We start from the raw sequence: 14,685 nt of genomic DNA on the forward strand, positions 1-14,685 counted from the left end.
GCCACCAAAGCTGAGCCATCTGAGAGTGAGTCTTCCTTAGGGGTAATATTGAGGGGGCGTTCTTCCCTACATGGTATGTGCTAGTATGCATCCTTGTTAAATGGGGTCCATTTTACAACTGTCTCCCAGACAGCTGAGGAATTAGAGAATACATAGCTCAGGGTTGAACATATGGGACAGGATTCTAAGTGAGCTGTGATGGCTGCTGTGAGGCCTTTGTTGTGGCCAGTAAGACATACAGCTGAAGCGAAATTGTTTGCCACAATGAGCTTGCTCATGTAAGGGAAGCATGCAGGAAAAGCATGCAGCTGCTTTTCACACCCTCCTCTGATTTGGCAAGGAAGGTGGGAAAAGGGAGAATGAGGAGGAAGTGCTAGCTTGCCATTTCACAAAGCTGGCAGGATACAAGGGAACCTGTACAAGCTAGTTCTAAAGAGCACATCCTGATCCAGAAACTTGGGACCCAGGGAAAGAACCAGGGAGGCAATGAAGCAGAAGATACCCTCAAATCCAGCCTTTAATAGGAAGGAAAACCCATGATTCAAGTCTGCAGACCGAGGCCTTAATAATGGTTCAGTGTAGGAATCCGAGATCATCAGGAAACTCTACATTTAAACTCCTTTAATTGGGGGGAACTTCTGAAGAATGCAAAGACTTGCACAAAATGGCTTATGAGGCTGTGGCATATGGAGACAGATGGGGTTGGTGTGTAATATACTATATAGCCTAAAGCAATATGAGAGAAAAGGCTGAAATGAACCCCTAGGGACACTTAGTTGTCACTGGCCTGGGTCTCCATAATTATCAGGAATAGAAGACGATATAGAAAGGATAGGCAGTAGTAGTAGTAAGGTAACTGGGCATGAGAGAGATGGTGTTTTGCTTCCACAGGAAGGCTAGAAAGAGATTGAGTTGGCAGAAAATGGGACTCTGAGTCTGAGGGTATACAACCCCACCACAGAGAAGCCCATGACAGCACAAGTGAAGATCCTCATGAGGTAGGAGAGGCCTTAGTGGATCCAGATGACTTAGACTGGCACATAAGTTTGTTTTGTACAGCACTAAAGCTCTTGGGATGAGAGAGGGGTAAAGAAGTCTATCCAGGTCACTTGAAGGCAAATGTGACATGTTAATTACTGAGTTGGAGTGTATGAAAAAGTTAACAGAGTACCAAATGTAGTGCAAGTTAGCTTCTGAAGGCTTTAAAGCCTAAATAATTTACACAAAACATAAATGATAAACATTTTATAAGGCTATATAGAGAAACTCTATCTGGAAAACAAACAAGCAAGCACAGAGACTAGCAGGGGTGGGAAATGCACAGCAGCTCCATGGTAACAGCAGTAGTATCACAGGATGAGGAAGCTACAAGGTTCACAGCAAATGATATGGAGGGGCTAGATGGAGAAAGTCCCCATCCATGTACCCAACTTTACTCCTCTGACAACTGATACAAGTGATGGGATAATTCGTGCACTATTAGACACTCTCACTTGTAAGGGGTGATGGTAAGCCTTCAGATGAAGATCCTGCCTCCCTCTGTAAAAAGGTTTCATTACACAATATTAACCTTTGAGTATTTAATTTAAAACACTTTAAAAGAGCAGCTGTTAGGACAGTAAAAATAGCAGTTTAGGACATGATAAAGGCACTCTCAGGAGCCATAAGGTTATTGAATGGGGGGAGGCTTCACAAACCATTAAAGCCTTTTTCACAGTTGTTGACTGCACACAGTCAACTGAAGACAGAGCATCCTCTGGTTGACATGTAATGGAGAAACCAGGCTAACCACAGATGGGCACTTCCAGCTCAGCCCGTGACTCCTGTGGAGAAGCAACTGTTGCTAAAACACAAAAGGGGCCAATGCTCAACAATAACTTGAAAGAAAAAAGAAATCACATGTCTATAGCATCCACGCTTAGGCTCAGGAAACTTTGTGAAAGAGAAGGAATGAATGGACTATGTGGGTATTTTCTCCCTGTTGAATTCTTCTCTGTGGTGAGATTAGAAGCACATGCAACTTCCCAGGCTCATGAAGCAGTTGAGATTCACAAGACCGCTCCCCACATAAGCAGTTTGATGTCTCCAGCAGGATGAGTGGCCTGTAGCTGTGGAGGGAGCTCCAGGAATGCAGTTCCCACGAATGAATCTTAACCCATGCTATGATGGCCTTTTCTGTGATGGGTTGTATACCCACGCTTCTGTAAGTAAACCCAATAAACTCACTGATCCACTAAGGTAGACTCAGGTAAAATTGTTTCTTCGGTATGTGCCCTAGCTAGGATGAACATGCATTTGTTTATGCCTGCACAGGAAAAAAAAAAAATACAACATCTGAAAATGGATAGGAAAATATAGTATTGAACAGCCTCTGAGAAAAAAAAAGGGAGGTCCTGGGATTTGTGGTGTTAATGTATTGTCTTGATAAGTGAAGTAAATTGGCTATAGAAAGACTAACACTACATGGTCCCAGTTAAGTGTAGAATCTAAAAGTGTGAAGCTCATGGAAGCAAAGTGGAATAGTAGTTGCCAAAAGTAGCAGAAAAGGGGAAAATACTGGTAAAAGGGTATAATTTCAGTTAGTCTAAGCACAGCATGGTTACAACAGTCAATACTATATAATATAGTTGAAATTTTATAAAGGAATTGATCCTAAATATTCTTATACACACAAGACATCGAAGGTTGGGACATTACATGGATATATACACAAATGCAACCTGTATCTCCCCCACAATCATCTTTTGTTAGTAAAAAGATTTTTGTAAGCAATTTTGATCATTGCATGAGTTTTATATATATACATATATTATACATAATTTAGCAACTTTTCTTAGAAATATTGTTTTTGGGTATGTCAGTCAAGGTAGGCATGTGGGGTACAGGACAACTTGTGGGAGCTGGTTCTCCCCTTCTACCAGGTAGGCACTCAGGACCTTACTCTGGCTTGGCAGCAAACTCCTTTTCCTGTCCAGCCATCTCATCAGCCCTTTTTAGCTATTTAAATTTTTTCCACTATCTAGCTCAATGATAAACATTTTTTTTTTTTTTTAGACAAGCCTTTGAGATTATTTTAATCACAGACAGGGTCTTGCTTTGTAGCTCAGGTTGGCTGAGCATTGTGATCTTCCTGCCTCTTACACATGTTGGGATTGCAGACATGCCACCAAAGGCTTCCCAATTCTTTACTCTTACTGGCAGATCCCAACAGGGGAGAAAGTAGGTTGGATATGAGGTTATGAAAATTTTTGGCATAGACTTGCCTAATCATTTACTGAAAAGGTAAGCTGCACTCCTAAAATGGCATGAGGACAACACCATTCTCTTGCCTACACTGCCTTTACAGGAGAAAAGGGCTGTTCAAAATCCTTGTGGGTTATGGGTCTGAGAGGTCGAAGGAGGCACCTGCACTCTGACATACCCTCCTCTGATTAGCAGCAATGGTTATACACTGTCATCACTTTTCTTCAGGACGACTGCCTACTTCTATTTTTGAGCATCCCTGTTTTTAGTCCCCTAAGGATTTTTTCTTGACTGTTCAACAGTATTTTTGTCCCCAGCTCCCTGAATGTCCCACAGGTACCTCACACTTAAGTATGTCCTCAGTTAAACCCATCTTCTCTCCTAGATTTATTTCAATTTTTGGTTGATCAACAATCTAGGCCAACCCAGTCAGAAACCTAAATCTTCTAAGTTGACTTCTCATTTCTGTATCTGGTTAGTAGTTTGTTCAGTTCTGTCTTACATTACTCATATACACCCTCTCCTGTCTTTCCTAAGCCACCCCTTTAAGCTTTTATCATTCCAAAGTGCTCTCACCGATTCACCGATGTCTCTGCCTTTGTCACTCAACTCATAATTTTACATACAGTTATCAAGGTTTTTTTTTTATTTGAGATGCTACATAGCAGAAGCTGGCCATGAACTTGTAAACACATGTGCACACACATATAGACACATACATATAGAACAACAGAGGGGGACTGGCTGGCAAGGTCAGCAGTGGTGTTGTGGACAGGGTAACATGAGGTAAATACAATTACAGTACATTATATATGCCCATCAATTTGACAGAATGTTCTAAACTTGAAAGTGGTGATAGTTTCAGAATATACTACACTAAAAATCATTGAGTTGCATAAATAGGAGAATTTTATGTTATGTAAATTATTTAATAGAGATTTTATATAAAAATGTTGATGGATTACCCATTGTAAGTTTCAGGTAATTAATTCCCCACAAACAGACTTTGACTGTTTACTGAGGGTTAAACCCGAATAAATGAATTTATAATGGAAACTTAGAAATTCTAAGTTACTTCAAAATCAAGTTCCAGCTTATCTCTTCCCGTCTGTCTTTACTACCTCCCCTAGATACCCACCCTGGGCATCTTTCCTCAAAGTGCTGCTGTATTAAGATCACCCAGTTATTCATGCTTAAAAATAGCACCATGTGTTTCTGGCTGACCCAAGAAAGAAGATTGAAGAGCTTCAAATTTTCTCCAAACATTTTCACCTCCCAAACAACCCAAGTCAAAATAAAAATACTTGAATATTAAGAAAAAAAAAACATTTTTATAATCTCATGTAAACTCTCAACAAAAACATCTTTAAGAAGTTTATACCCATAATGGCTTGCAGTAAACTAAGTAAAATGACATACCTGTTGTGTACAGCACCAGCTCAACAGTCAATGGTATAGACAGCAGACTCCAGCTTCTGCTTAGCTGGTGCATCACTGACAAGTTCTGACCTACTGACAAGCTGTCTGTGGCTTCTCCTGCTCTCCTAACTGAATATGTGATTTTTACCATATGATAACAGTTTGTTATTTTTCTTTGATTTCTTCCATTATGTCAGATAATCCAGGATAAGGGAGAAATACAGAATATACAATTCAAAAGTTTCTGGGACCAATTCAACGGATGAAGGTGCTTGTGGGCAAGTCCAACAACCTCAGTTCAGCCCCCAGGTCCCACATGGCAGAAGAGAACAGACTCCTGCAAGTTGTCCTCTGACCTCCATTCTGTGACAATGAGTGAATATTAAAAAAGTTGTTTCCTATGTGTGAAGAATATATATTTTACAGACCTGTTGTGACATTTTAACATGATGGTGTCCACTGCATCTGACAGTCTCTAACATGACTAACAGCAGGTCAATGTTAGTAGTACATGCATGTCTATGCCTCCTTATATGGTGAAGCACTGCTAGACTCCTGCAGCACACGGCAAATGCATGCTCATAAAGCAGCTGTAAACATTCGACATGTGCTCAACTTCCCCAGGTGGTAACCGCCTAGGCAAAACATCTCTCCAGGGGTCTGTCTGTAGTGGTGATGCACAACTGAGTATGTTTTAAGTCTTAATGACTTCAGGTGAAACTTTGAAAGATCTGAGGATGGGAAAGGAATGTAACTTCAATTATAAATTTCTAAACGTTGGGGGAAGTTTATTAAAAGGAACATGTAAAATAACTTCACAATCATTAGAAAAAAAGAAAAACCTCACAAATGTTTTGGGAATGAATGTGTGCTTTAAATGTTACCATGTAAAACATTTAAAGACTACAAACTATTTGTAAATGTTTGTCACAGCTTGGTGAGAAAATGAAGTGTTTTGTGTGGTAGAAATAAAAGCAAATTGGAATTAAAAAATAGTACATTCTCACCCACAAGTTAGCAGTGTAACCTTTTAAGTTTTCTGGCCGTAAAAGCCTTCCTTTACCATTTAAAGAGATTATTCTAATCTTTAAACTCCCACCCAGCTTCAAAGTATAAAGTGCATTCATTTTTACATGTTTTCCTATATTCTCCTGCCCTTCAGTAGAAACCAAACCATTTATTTTACTCACCATCACCCTTGAATGCTTGCATTCAATGCCTATTTCTCTATTTTAAATAACTGAGGTATACCTTAAATGACAGAATATCCTGCATAGAGTGTCTAGCTTCTTTTTTGCTGTTGTTTCTTGTTTTTTGTTTTTCTTTTATGAGATACGGTTTCTCTGTGTAGCTTTGGAGCTTGTCCTAGAACTTGCTCTGTAGACCAGGCTGGCTTTGAACTCACAGAGTCCTGAGTGCTATACAGCCACACACAGCTGTGTGTACAGCCACAATGTAAAACTGGGAATGGAGGATGGCTCAGTGGGTAAAGGCAAGTGCCTCCAAGCCCAGTGACCTGAGTTCAGTCCCTGAAAGGGAGAGAATGACTCACAACTTGTCTTCTGACTTCCATACGTGTTCTGTGACACATGTACACAACCTACACACATAAACACACACAAAATAAATAAATGTAAAAAAATTTAAAGACATGAAAAAATTTGGGCTGGAAAGATGGCTCAGTGGTTAAGAGCACTGTCTGCTCTTCCAGGGAACCTGGGTTCAATTCCCAGCACCTACATGGCAACTCATAAGTGTCTGGAACTCCAGCTCCAGGGGATCTGATCACCTCACACAGACACATATGCAGGCAAATGCAAAGGGGAAAAAAAAGAATGAATTTTATGGTATAACAGATTAGTACTTAAATGAAAGCACAACTGTTATTTTAGAACAAGCAATTCTGTATTAAACTGGTTTTTATATTCAATATATTTATATACCCTATTGTTATTTTTAGAAAAATTTTAACTAAAGATTCCCTTACTTCTGACATATTCTAGAGAAACATGAATTAGTTACAAGACACGGTGTTTGAAATTCCGTGACCTTAAAGGGCCATGCTCACCATCACCTAAGAGCCAAGTGGTAGCATCGTGAACCTGCTTCCCTACAGAACTAGGCTGAGAGAAGTCTAAGCAAAAGGAAGGGTCTGAGCAGGCACTAGGATGCCCACATAAGATCAGAACTCACGCACCTCCATGAAAGTTTGGTGCTAGCTCGGTGCACGCAATTCCAAAATATTCTTATCATGGCGTGGAAAATAAAAGTGACTAACTGTTAGGGTCCACAAAGACAAGACAGTTTCCAGTGCCTCTCCCTGGATAGATCCAGAAAGCCCCATGTCCCTTCATTTATTAAAAATATGGTTGAAACCCAAGGTATACTCTCTTGTCGATGTCCTGGGCCTGAAATGATTGGAAAGTCGAGTGGGGCCCTCTGTCTCCCCAAACCCAGCGATCAGCCTGTGTTTGAATGTTATTCACAGATTGACTATATATAATGCACACAGTAAGTTTATTGTTAAATTATTATGGTACCATATGCAGAATCAAAAGTAAGGGGTTGATCTCCTTGTGCGCTGATGTGGAAATTCCTGAATAAATGAACAACTTACCAGCTAGGAAAGAGAAGTGGAACAAATATTTTCTATAAGTCTTCTAGTCTCTCTAACAGTTAAGGAAAACATGCTCAAAATTTTAGAAAACTGTTTTTAACATGAAGCATCATATTAATAAATAAGCTATATTTACATCAATAAACTGGAGACTCCATAGTTTTAAGGACAGTTTGTATCTAGCTAATTAAATTATAAATATTATGTAGGCATCAACAAAAAATACAGGGTGGTATAGTTTAAATTTTTCCTGAATGTTGAAACTCTTAATGCTGAGTTTCCAACTCCAGGATTGTCCACTCCCCTAGAGGTGAACAACCTTCCGAGGGAACACTAGCCATGGTGTTGTTACTTGCTGAGGAATCATCAAGTGGAGACGAGAGCTCACTCCACCTGTTCCAAGAGTCAGCGTGTGCTGAACCCTGAGGTTTTGAGCTATCTTGAGCTAACAGGAGTGTCTGCTTGATTAAATACTGTGCTAAGCTTAGGTCTTCAGGAAGAGAGTGTGTGACATTTAAGTTTGCGTCTTGTTCAGAGAGCAGCTGTCTCAGCAGTGTCCAGTCCTGCTTTGCAAAGTGCTGACCATCTTCAGAGTCCCTGTCTATGACATGGACTTCTGATTCCACTCTCTGCTCAAATGCTTCTGCTATATCCATCTCATATATTGGAGAGAGGGTTTTTGAAGGCCGGTGGTCATACATGCAGGTTTGTGCCAATGTGTCACAATCATCTATGTCTCCTGAAATAATTCACAATACTACACAATGTAAGAATTGCACATTGATACCACTCAGAGTCTTGTAGAACATTAACACAATATAACAGTATTAGCTCCTCTCAGAAAAACACAACATGGAAAAAAATAGCATTTTTACAAAATTGACAAAATTTTTGAGGCATTTATTTTTCTGTTAAAAATTTAGCAGCAAAATCAACATAGGTTAACTAACAATAATTTTCCGCATTTTAACTTAAAAATTTAGAATACAGAAAATAACAAATTATTTAAACATAAACATAAAAGTACACAGAAATCTACTTTGCTACAATAGAAACTCAAGGAGGAAAAAAAGACAGTCATTTGGGGGTATCTTAAAAATAACTGGGTTTCAGAGAGTGGGGGATAAATACACTGTATCTAAAGGCTTATTTGTATATTGCACATGCAAAGAAATATGTGAGCCAGGACAAACAAACAAAAAATACAACTTTGGAAGAACAAAGCTGTTTTTATCATTTTACTGAATAGGGATTTCTGGTCAGTATTTCTCTTAATTACCATACACAATAGTTGCTCAACCAGCTACTATTGTATATTTTAAGTCATTAGTACGAATTACTGAAATAAGACATAAACACAAAACAATAAACAATAAATTATCTCAGCATATGAAATAAGACTGTGCCTTTTCATATATTATCATTGCTTCTAAATATAATCTCTTATAGGAAACTCATCTTTTTGCTTGAAAATTTTAGAATAGAATTATATTGATCTTAGTTTCTGTAAAATGCATATAAATTATAGTAATTAATCTAGTTAAAATAGTTTAGTGCTTTTCAGTACATATTACTATAGTTATTTATTGCACAGCCCTCTTAGATCTATACTAGAAAAGTCCATAAACATCCAATGTAAAATAAAACTTCCCACAGTCAAGAATGCTTATATTAAATCAGACATAATAATTGAAATGGCACCAAACTAAGTTCCTTTTTTTTTTTTTTAGGTTAGGTAAGATCTAGCATGTTATCTGTGTTTAGTAAATAAGTTTTCCCACTACATATTAATTATTCATTCACTAGTAGTGTAAGCAAATAAATAATGAACAGCTAGCTCATTTCATATCATTAATAAATTTAAATTCTCATTTAAAAGTTGAAACTGTAGCTTAAATATTCTAATTAAAATATAGCATATAGGGCTACAGACAACTTTATATTCCTATGAATCTATTGTCCTATTTATTTAGCATATCTATTTCTGTACATTACCTGAAAACACAGCATTATTAGCTTTCTTGGGAGCTGTGGAATGGCTCTCTTCCACTTGACCTTCCTGAGGCAGAACCCGGCTCGGATAGGAGTCTAGAGATTTTGCTGAGCTCATCTTTGGTATGTTGGAGCTGAGTTCTCTCTGATGAAGCTCCAAATGACATGGTCTTTCTTGAGATTTTGCATCAATATCCAAGAACGTGTTGTGCTGCTGGAAGCCATTAGCCACCTCGCTTCTACTATTTACTCCCTCATCTTCTGGACAAAGCTGTTGGCTTCCTTTGGATGGGACATCTGACCTGTTCTTTTGGTCTGTTGAGACACTCTGTTTATCTTTTCTTGAAGAGTCTTTGCTACTAGAGCCCAGGAGAATGCTTTCATTTTTATATACACTATTCCCTTTATGTACAGTAGTATCTTCACTTTCTTTCAAAAGTCTGGAGTAGTCTGTCCTTCCATGGTGCTTGTAAGAAACTCCATCAAAAACATCAGAAGGTGACGGAGAATCTACAGAAGGCTGGACGGGGGTGTGGGCTTCCCCTTCATCTGACCCCACTTCTTCACATTCATCCACCGAGAGCAACACTGACCGTCTAAACCTTTTAGGTGCAGAAAACTCGGAGCTCTCGCGTTCAGTTCCATCTTCAAAAGCTAAGTTAATTATTCCCTGAACCTGCTGAGTACCTGAGTTGGACAGTGAGGAATTTTCCCCCACGTTTTCTGCTTCAGATCTCTCATCTTCTGTTTCATCTGCTGAAGAAGAAACCTGGTCCATTTCCTGAGCAAATGGGACACTGCCTCGTGCGATATTTTCCTTTTCCCTGGGATGGAGTATTGTAGATTGAGACCAAATTTCTGGCTTTTTCCTAGGCACCTCGTCATCAGTGGTTGAGCTGGTCTGGAAAAGGTCACCCTGTTTTTTCACTTTGACTTCGATTCTTAGGTTGGTGTCATAAACCTTCAGCTCCTCAGGGGTGCTCGTGTCACTGCTGCTCCTTCCAAGGAAGTCATGGCACAGCGTGGTGCCACACTTGGAGATGCCTCTGTCATTGGAGCCCTCGTCATCCTGAGACCCTCCAGCATCATAGTCTTCAGAACGGGGCTTTATGTCATCGGAGGATGTGGTAGCACTGCCACTGTCAGACTCTGGACTCTCTCTCTGATGTGTGACACTGGTGTTTAAGTCCCAGGGACTTGTGAATGGAGCTTCTGCAGTTTCATGGCTCTCTGGGGTTTCTGATGTTTCCATATTTTTATAATTTTTTCCTGATGGTTGTCCCAAAAGACATCTGGAAGAAACAGTTGAGTTGACTGTAGCACATTTATTGCCCTTGGTGGCAGAGTTGCTGGGTAACTGGCTCTGAGCTGATGATTTTCTTTCATCTTGAACAGAGTTTTTTAAGGTACCACTTGTCCCTTCAGGAACACACAGGGAAACTTCTTTTGCTTTCACGCAATTCATACTTGGTTTAGTGTCTATGTTTTTATTTCCTATTTGCTTTTCTCTATCTGAGAGTAAACAGATTTGCTCTGCATTTGCAGAGTATGAATCACAAACTAGGTTAGAGTTTGTGGAGTTTTCATTTTGGTTTGTAGTCATGGATTTTAGAGCAGTGATGTTAAGGCAATTAGAATTTGCACTGCAGTGATTTGTGTTTTTGTAACCAGATGTGTTACTTTGATCTAAACCAGTTTGTTTTGACTTGAGTTCATGTTTGATTGATTCATCCAGCTTTGAACTCTTTTGGCATTCTAGCTCTGGTTTCTTCTTTCCTTGACTGTCTAGTGGCTTCTGTGGGTAAGGTCTGCACAGCAGCTGGAGAGTGTCTGCACCACTGTTCTCAGAAGCAAGCTGAACCAGGGACCCAGGAGGCCTCTGTTTAAAAACATGGATCTTGTCGCTCGAATTGGGAAGCATGCATTTCTGTGTGGTGGCTGATTCTGCTTTGAAAGGTATTTGAGAAGCCTGAGTTTGCAGGGTAACCTCCCCGGGAAGCACTTTCTGTTTTGAATTTGTATTATTCAAAGCTCCACCTTTCTTAGAAAGACTTGGGTCTTTAGGCATTGGTACCACTTTTGCATTAACCTTCTGCAAAGTTACATGTCCTTGTTTGACAATTTTTCTCTTAGGTATCTGTTTATGCACAGCGGCACTGTGCCTCAGCTTTGTTACATTTTCATCAGACTGCCTCGAAGACACTGAGGGTTTTATAGAGTGTGGGGACTCTCCATGGCATCCTATGAAAATTCAGAAATGCAAAGTATTCTCAAATTCTGAGTGAAGCTTAATGTTTCCAAATCACTTTAGAGTAAATAAAATCAATAAAGCAACCAAAGGGAAACATCTAATATTGATAGACAAAACATAATGAACAATAATAAAGTAAAAAAAGGAAAAAAAAAAAACCCAAGACAAAACAAAACAAAAAAAAAAAAAAAAAAAAAAAAAAAAAAAAAAAAAAAAACAAACCTATTAGTTGGGTGTTGGTAGTAGACACCTAGTCCCAGCACTCAGGAGGCAGAGGCACGCGGATCTCTGTGAGTTCCAGAGCAAGTTCCAGGACAGGCTCCAATGAAATACAGAGAAACCCTGTCTCAAACAAACAAACAAAATCCTACCACCACCACCAATAACAACAAAACCTATTAATATTTAAAATATAGTGGACTACTATTCCAAGACTTTAGTAAAAAACCCATATAGTAGAATCTCTTTTCATCAAGAGTTTTTACTGTTATTCCAAAATTGGAATTTCTTTTAACAAAGCAGCAAGACAGGCCCTCTCTTTGAAGTGTCTTTGAGGGAGGGGGGTGTGTGGGGGGTGGGGGTGGGGGTGGGGGGGGGAGATAAAAAACAACATAGCTGAAAACAAGAACTGATCTAAAATAAAATGGATATTTGTGGAAATTGTTAGTTTTTCTGCAAACTGGAATAAACTTATACTACAGGATTGTAATTGTTGCTTATCAGGGGCTACCAACCCAGATCTGCAATGAGAACAAGACTGTGGGCTATAGAAAATACAGAATAAAGTTTATTAATTACTCCTTAAAATTCTATTTATGTACTCTGGGTAATGTCTTACAGATGAAATTTGGGGCATTCAATCTGCCAACTCCAATTACCAGCTTAATCTGTGTGTATGTTTGGGGATGGGATGGGCACTAGAGACTGACCAGGTGCAAAGCCATTTGTGTCTAATTTTTAGCTGTTACTAGAACAAGAATAATTTTATCTGCTTTAGATTTTAATTGCCTTTCAGCATTAATTCATTATGCAAATCAAATTATTTTCAGATTTTAGAAACTGCTCTTATGCAGGAGTGCTTAATACATAAAAAGTAACTGTGTGTGTGTGTGTGCATGTGTGATGTGTGCACACGCACATGTGTGCATGTCAACAGCAATCTCAGTTGCTCCCCAGAAGCCACACAGTTCCTTGTTTTTGAAGCTGAGCCTCTTACCAGCACTTGGGGCTCACTGATTAGGTTAGGTTGGCTGGCTGGCCATTGAGCCTCAGGGATCCACCCATGCACCCCTGCCTCCCCAGTGCTGAGACTCTAAGTGTGCTTGACCCCCAACGTTTAGGTACTGAACATCATTCCCTCAGCCATCTCCCTCCCTTCCTCCCCTTCTAGTTACTTTCTGACAGTGTTTCTCATAGCCCAGGCTGGCTTTGAACTCACTATATTGATCAAGGATTACTTCAGCTTTACTTTCCCAATGGAATGACTACAGGCATGTACCACAAGGCCCAGAAAAAAAGTAATATTCAAAATTGGTTGCTATGTGCAAATAATGTGACAGAATCAGTACTCTTTTTTTTTTTTTCTTAGAACCCTGAAAAACACCAGTATGGTGACAGGTTCTGCAGGAACTCCCCCTTCATACACATTTGCCTAGTTCCTGCTGTCCATTAAGAACTCTCCAGTTTTGGTTCACAAACATAATTCCTCTAGTCACCAAGGAAACATTCAAGAAACCTGGGCATGCTGCACAACAGGACCAGAAATACAGACAAGTCCTTAAAATTCTCTTCATGAAGGACAGAAAAGGCAAATCAATCCCCCAACACTAAAATATTTATAAAAATTCCATAAAGCTTTAACTCAGCAGTACGAGACAGTGCACAATAAACAAAGCAGTGCCTACTTTGCTTATCTGTAACTGCAATTCCAGTAGGAGCTTTGCTTGTCTGCCCGACTTAGGACCGCACCCAGAACCCTCACAACCGATGCAGCTTACCTTGAATTTGGGCAAGGGTGGGAGGGGTGCCCTTTGTCTGTGGCTGGGCTGTCGTATGTCCATTGCTGCTCACTCTTTTCTTCATAGCTGCCTGTGGTGCTGGGTCACTAAGTCCTTTGCCACTCACCTTTTTGATTACACTGGAAAAATGATTGCACTTAGCATTATAGTGAGACTTCAAAACTGAAACTTACACACACCGTATATGACCACAGTCATGTATGACCACGTATTTTGTCAAGAAATAGAAATTAGAAATATATATCTTTTGAAAATAGATTACCCTAAGATCATACACCTTTAAGTTTTGAAAGAGTAGACCACATATAAGACAATGCATAACTTGACATTAAGAAAGTTTTACTACACTGCACCATTTCATATAAATATGAAATGAAGTTCAAAATATAATTTCATAAATATATTTAAGTAAAGAAAAATCTTTAAAAACAGTCAGAGAAAAGTTAGTTTATAAATAGCAGAGACGTCAGGTGAATGGAGTCCTACCTGCTACCTATGTTAGGGTCTTGCTCATGAATGATTTTTCTTTGGAATGCTCCATTGATAACTCTTGAGACTGGTCGAGATTTTACAGCTATAAATTAAGGAGTATTAGCCATGAGAAAGAGGATATTAAAAATAATAACAAATAGAATAAATATACAGGCCAGATACTAAAAATCAAGTGCTACACAGAAAAGACCACATTCTCTCTTTTTGTAAATATGCATAAAAACACATTTTAGCATTTAAAAGTGATTAATGCTATCAAGGATCATTCTTTCTAGAACTTGTAAGTAGTAGAAGTTACTGAAAGTTAGGACTTCAGGGTTGGGGTGTATGCTTGTTTAGCAGAGTGCTTTCCTAGCACTCATCAAGTGCTGACTTTCACCTCCAGCAGCAGTACCAGCAGCAGCAGCACATAAACCAGGCACGATGGGACACAACTATAACCTCAGCACCTATGACCCAGAGACAAGGGGTCAGAATTTCAAGAGTGTCATCAACTACACAAGTCTCATGCCAGCATGGGCTACTAGAGAGAACCTATCTCAAAAACAAATTTTTTTTGGCACAGAGCTCGTGATGTAGATTGTTTTTCTAATATATATATATATATATTAATACACACACACATACATATATATGCATGCCATGGGTTCTCT

At 39.2% G+C, this 14,685-nt stretch overlaps 1 protein-coding gene across 1 annotated transcript in view; it reads right to left on the bottom strand.

Moving 5' to 3' along the window:
• Positions 1–7,164: 7,164 nt before the first annotated feature.
• Positions 7,165–14,685, bottom strand: part of Btbd8 (BTB domain containing 8) — a 55,686-nt gene continuing 48,165 nt past the window's right edge. Inside the window, exons 15-18 of the mRNA XM_051198388.1 lie at positions 14,027–14,114; positions 13,520–13,659; positions 9,275–11,512; positions 7,165–8,018 (exon numbers count right to left, since the gene is read on the bottom strand). Of these exons, the coding sequence (XP_051054345.1) occupies positions 7,546–8,018; positions 9,275–11,512; positions 13,520–13,659; positions 14,027–14,114 (2,939 nt within the window). The 3' untranslated portion in view covers positions 7,165–7,545. The remainder of the gene's footprint in view (positions 8,019–9,274; positions 11,513–13,519; positions 13,660–14,026; positions 14,115–14,685) is intronic.

The sequence above is a fragment of the Phodopus roborovskii genome, unplaced genomic scaffold, assembly GCF_943737965.1.
Source record: "Phodopus roborovskii unplaced genomic scaffold, PHOROB, whole genome shotgun sequence".
NCBI classification, from domain to species: Eukaryota; Metazoa; Chordata; class Mammalia; order Rodentia; family Cricetidae; genus Phodopus; species Phodopus roborovskii.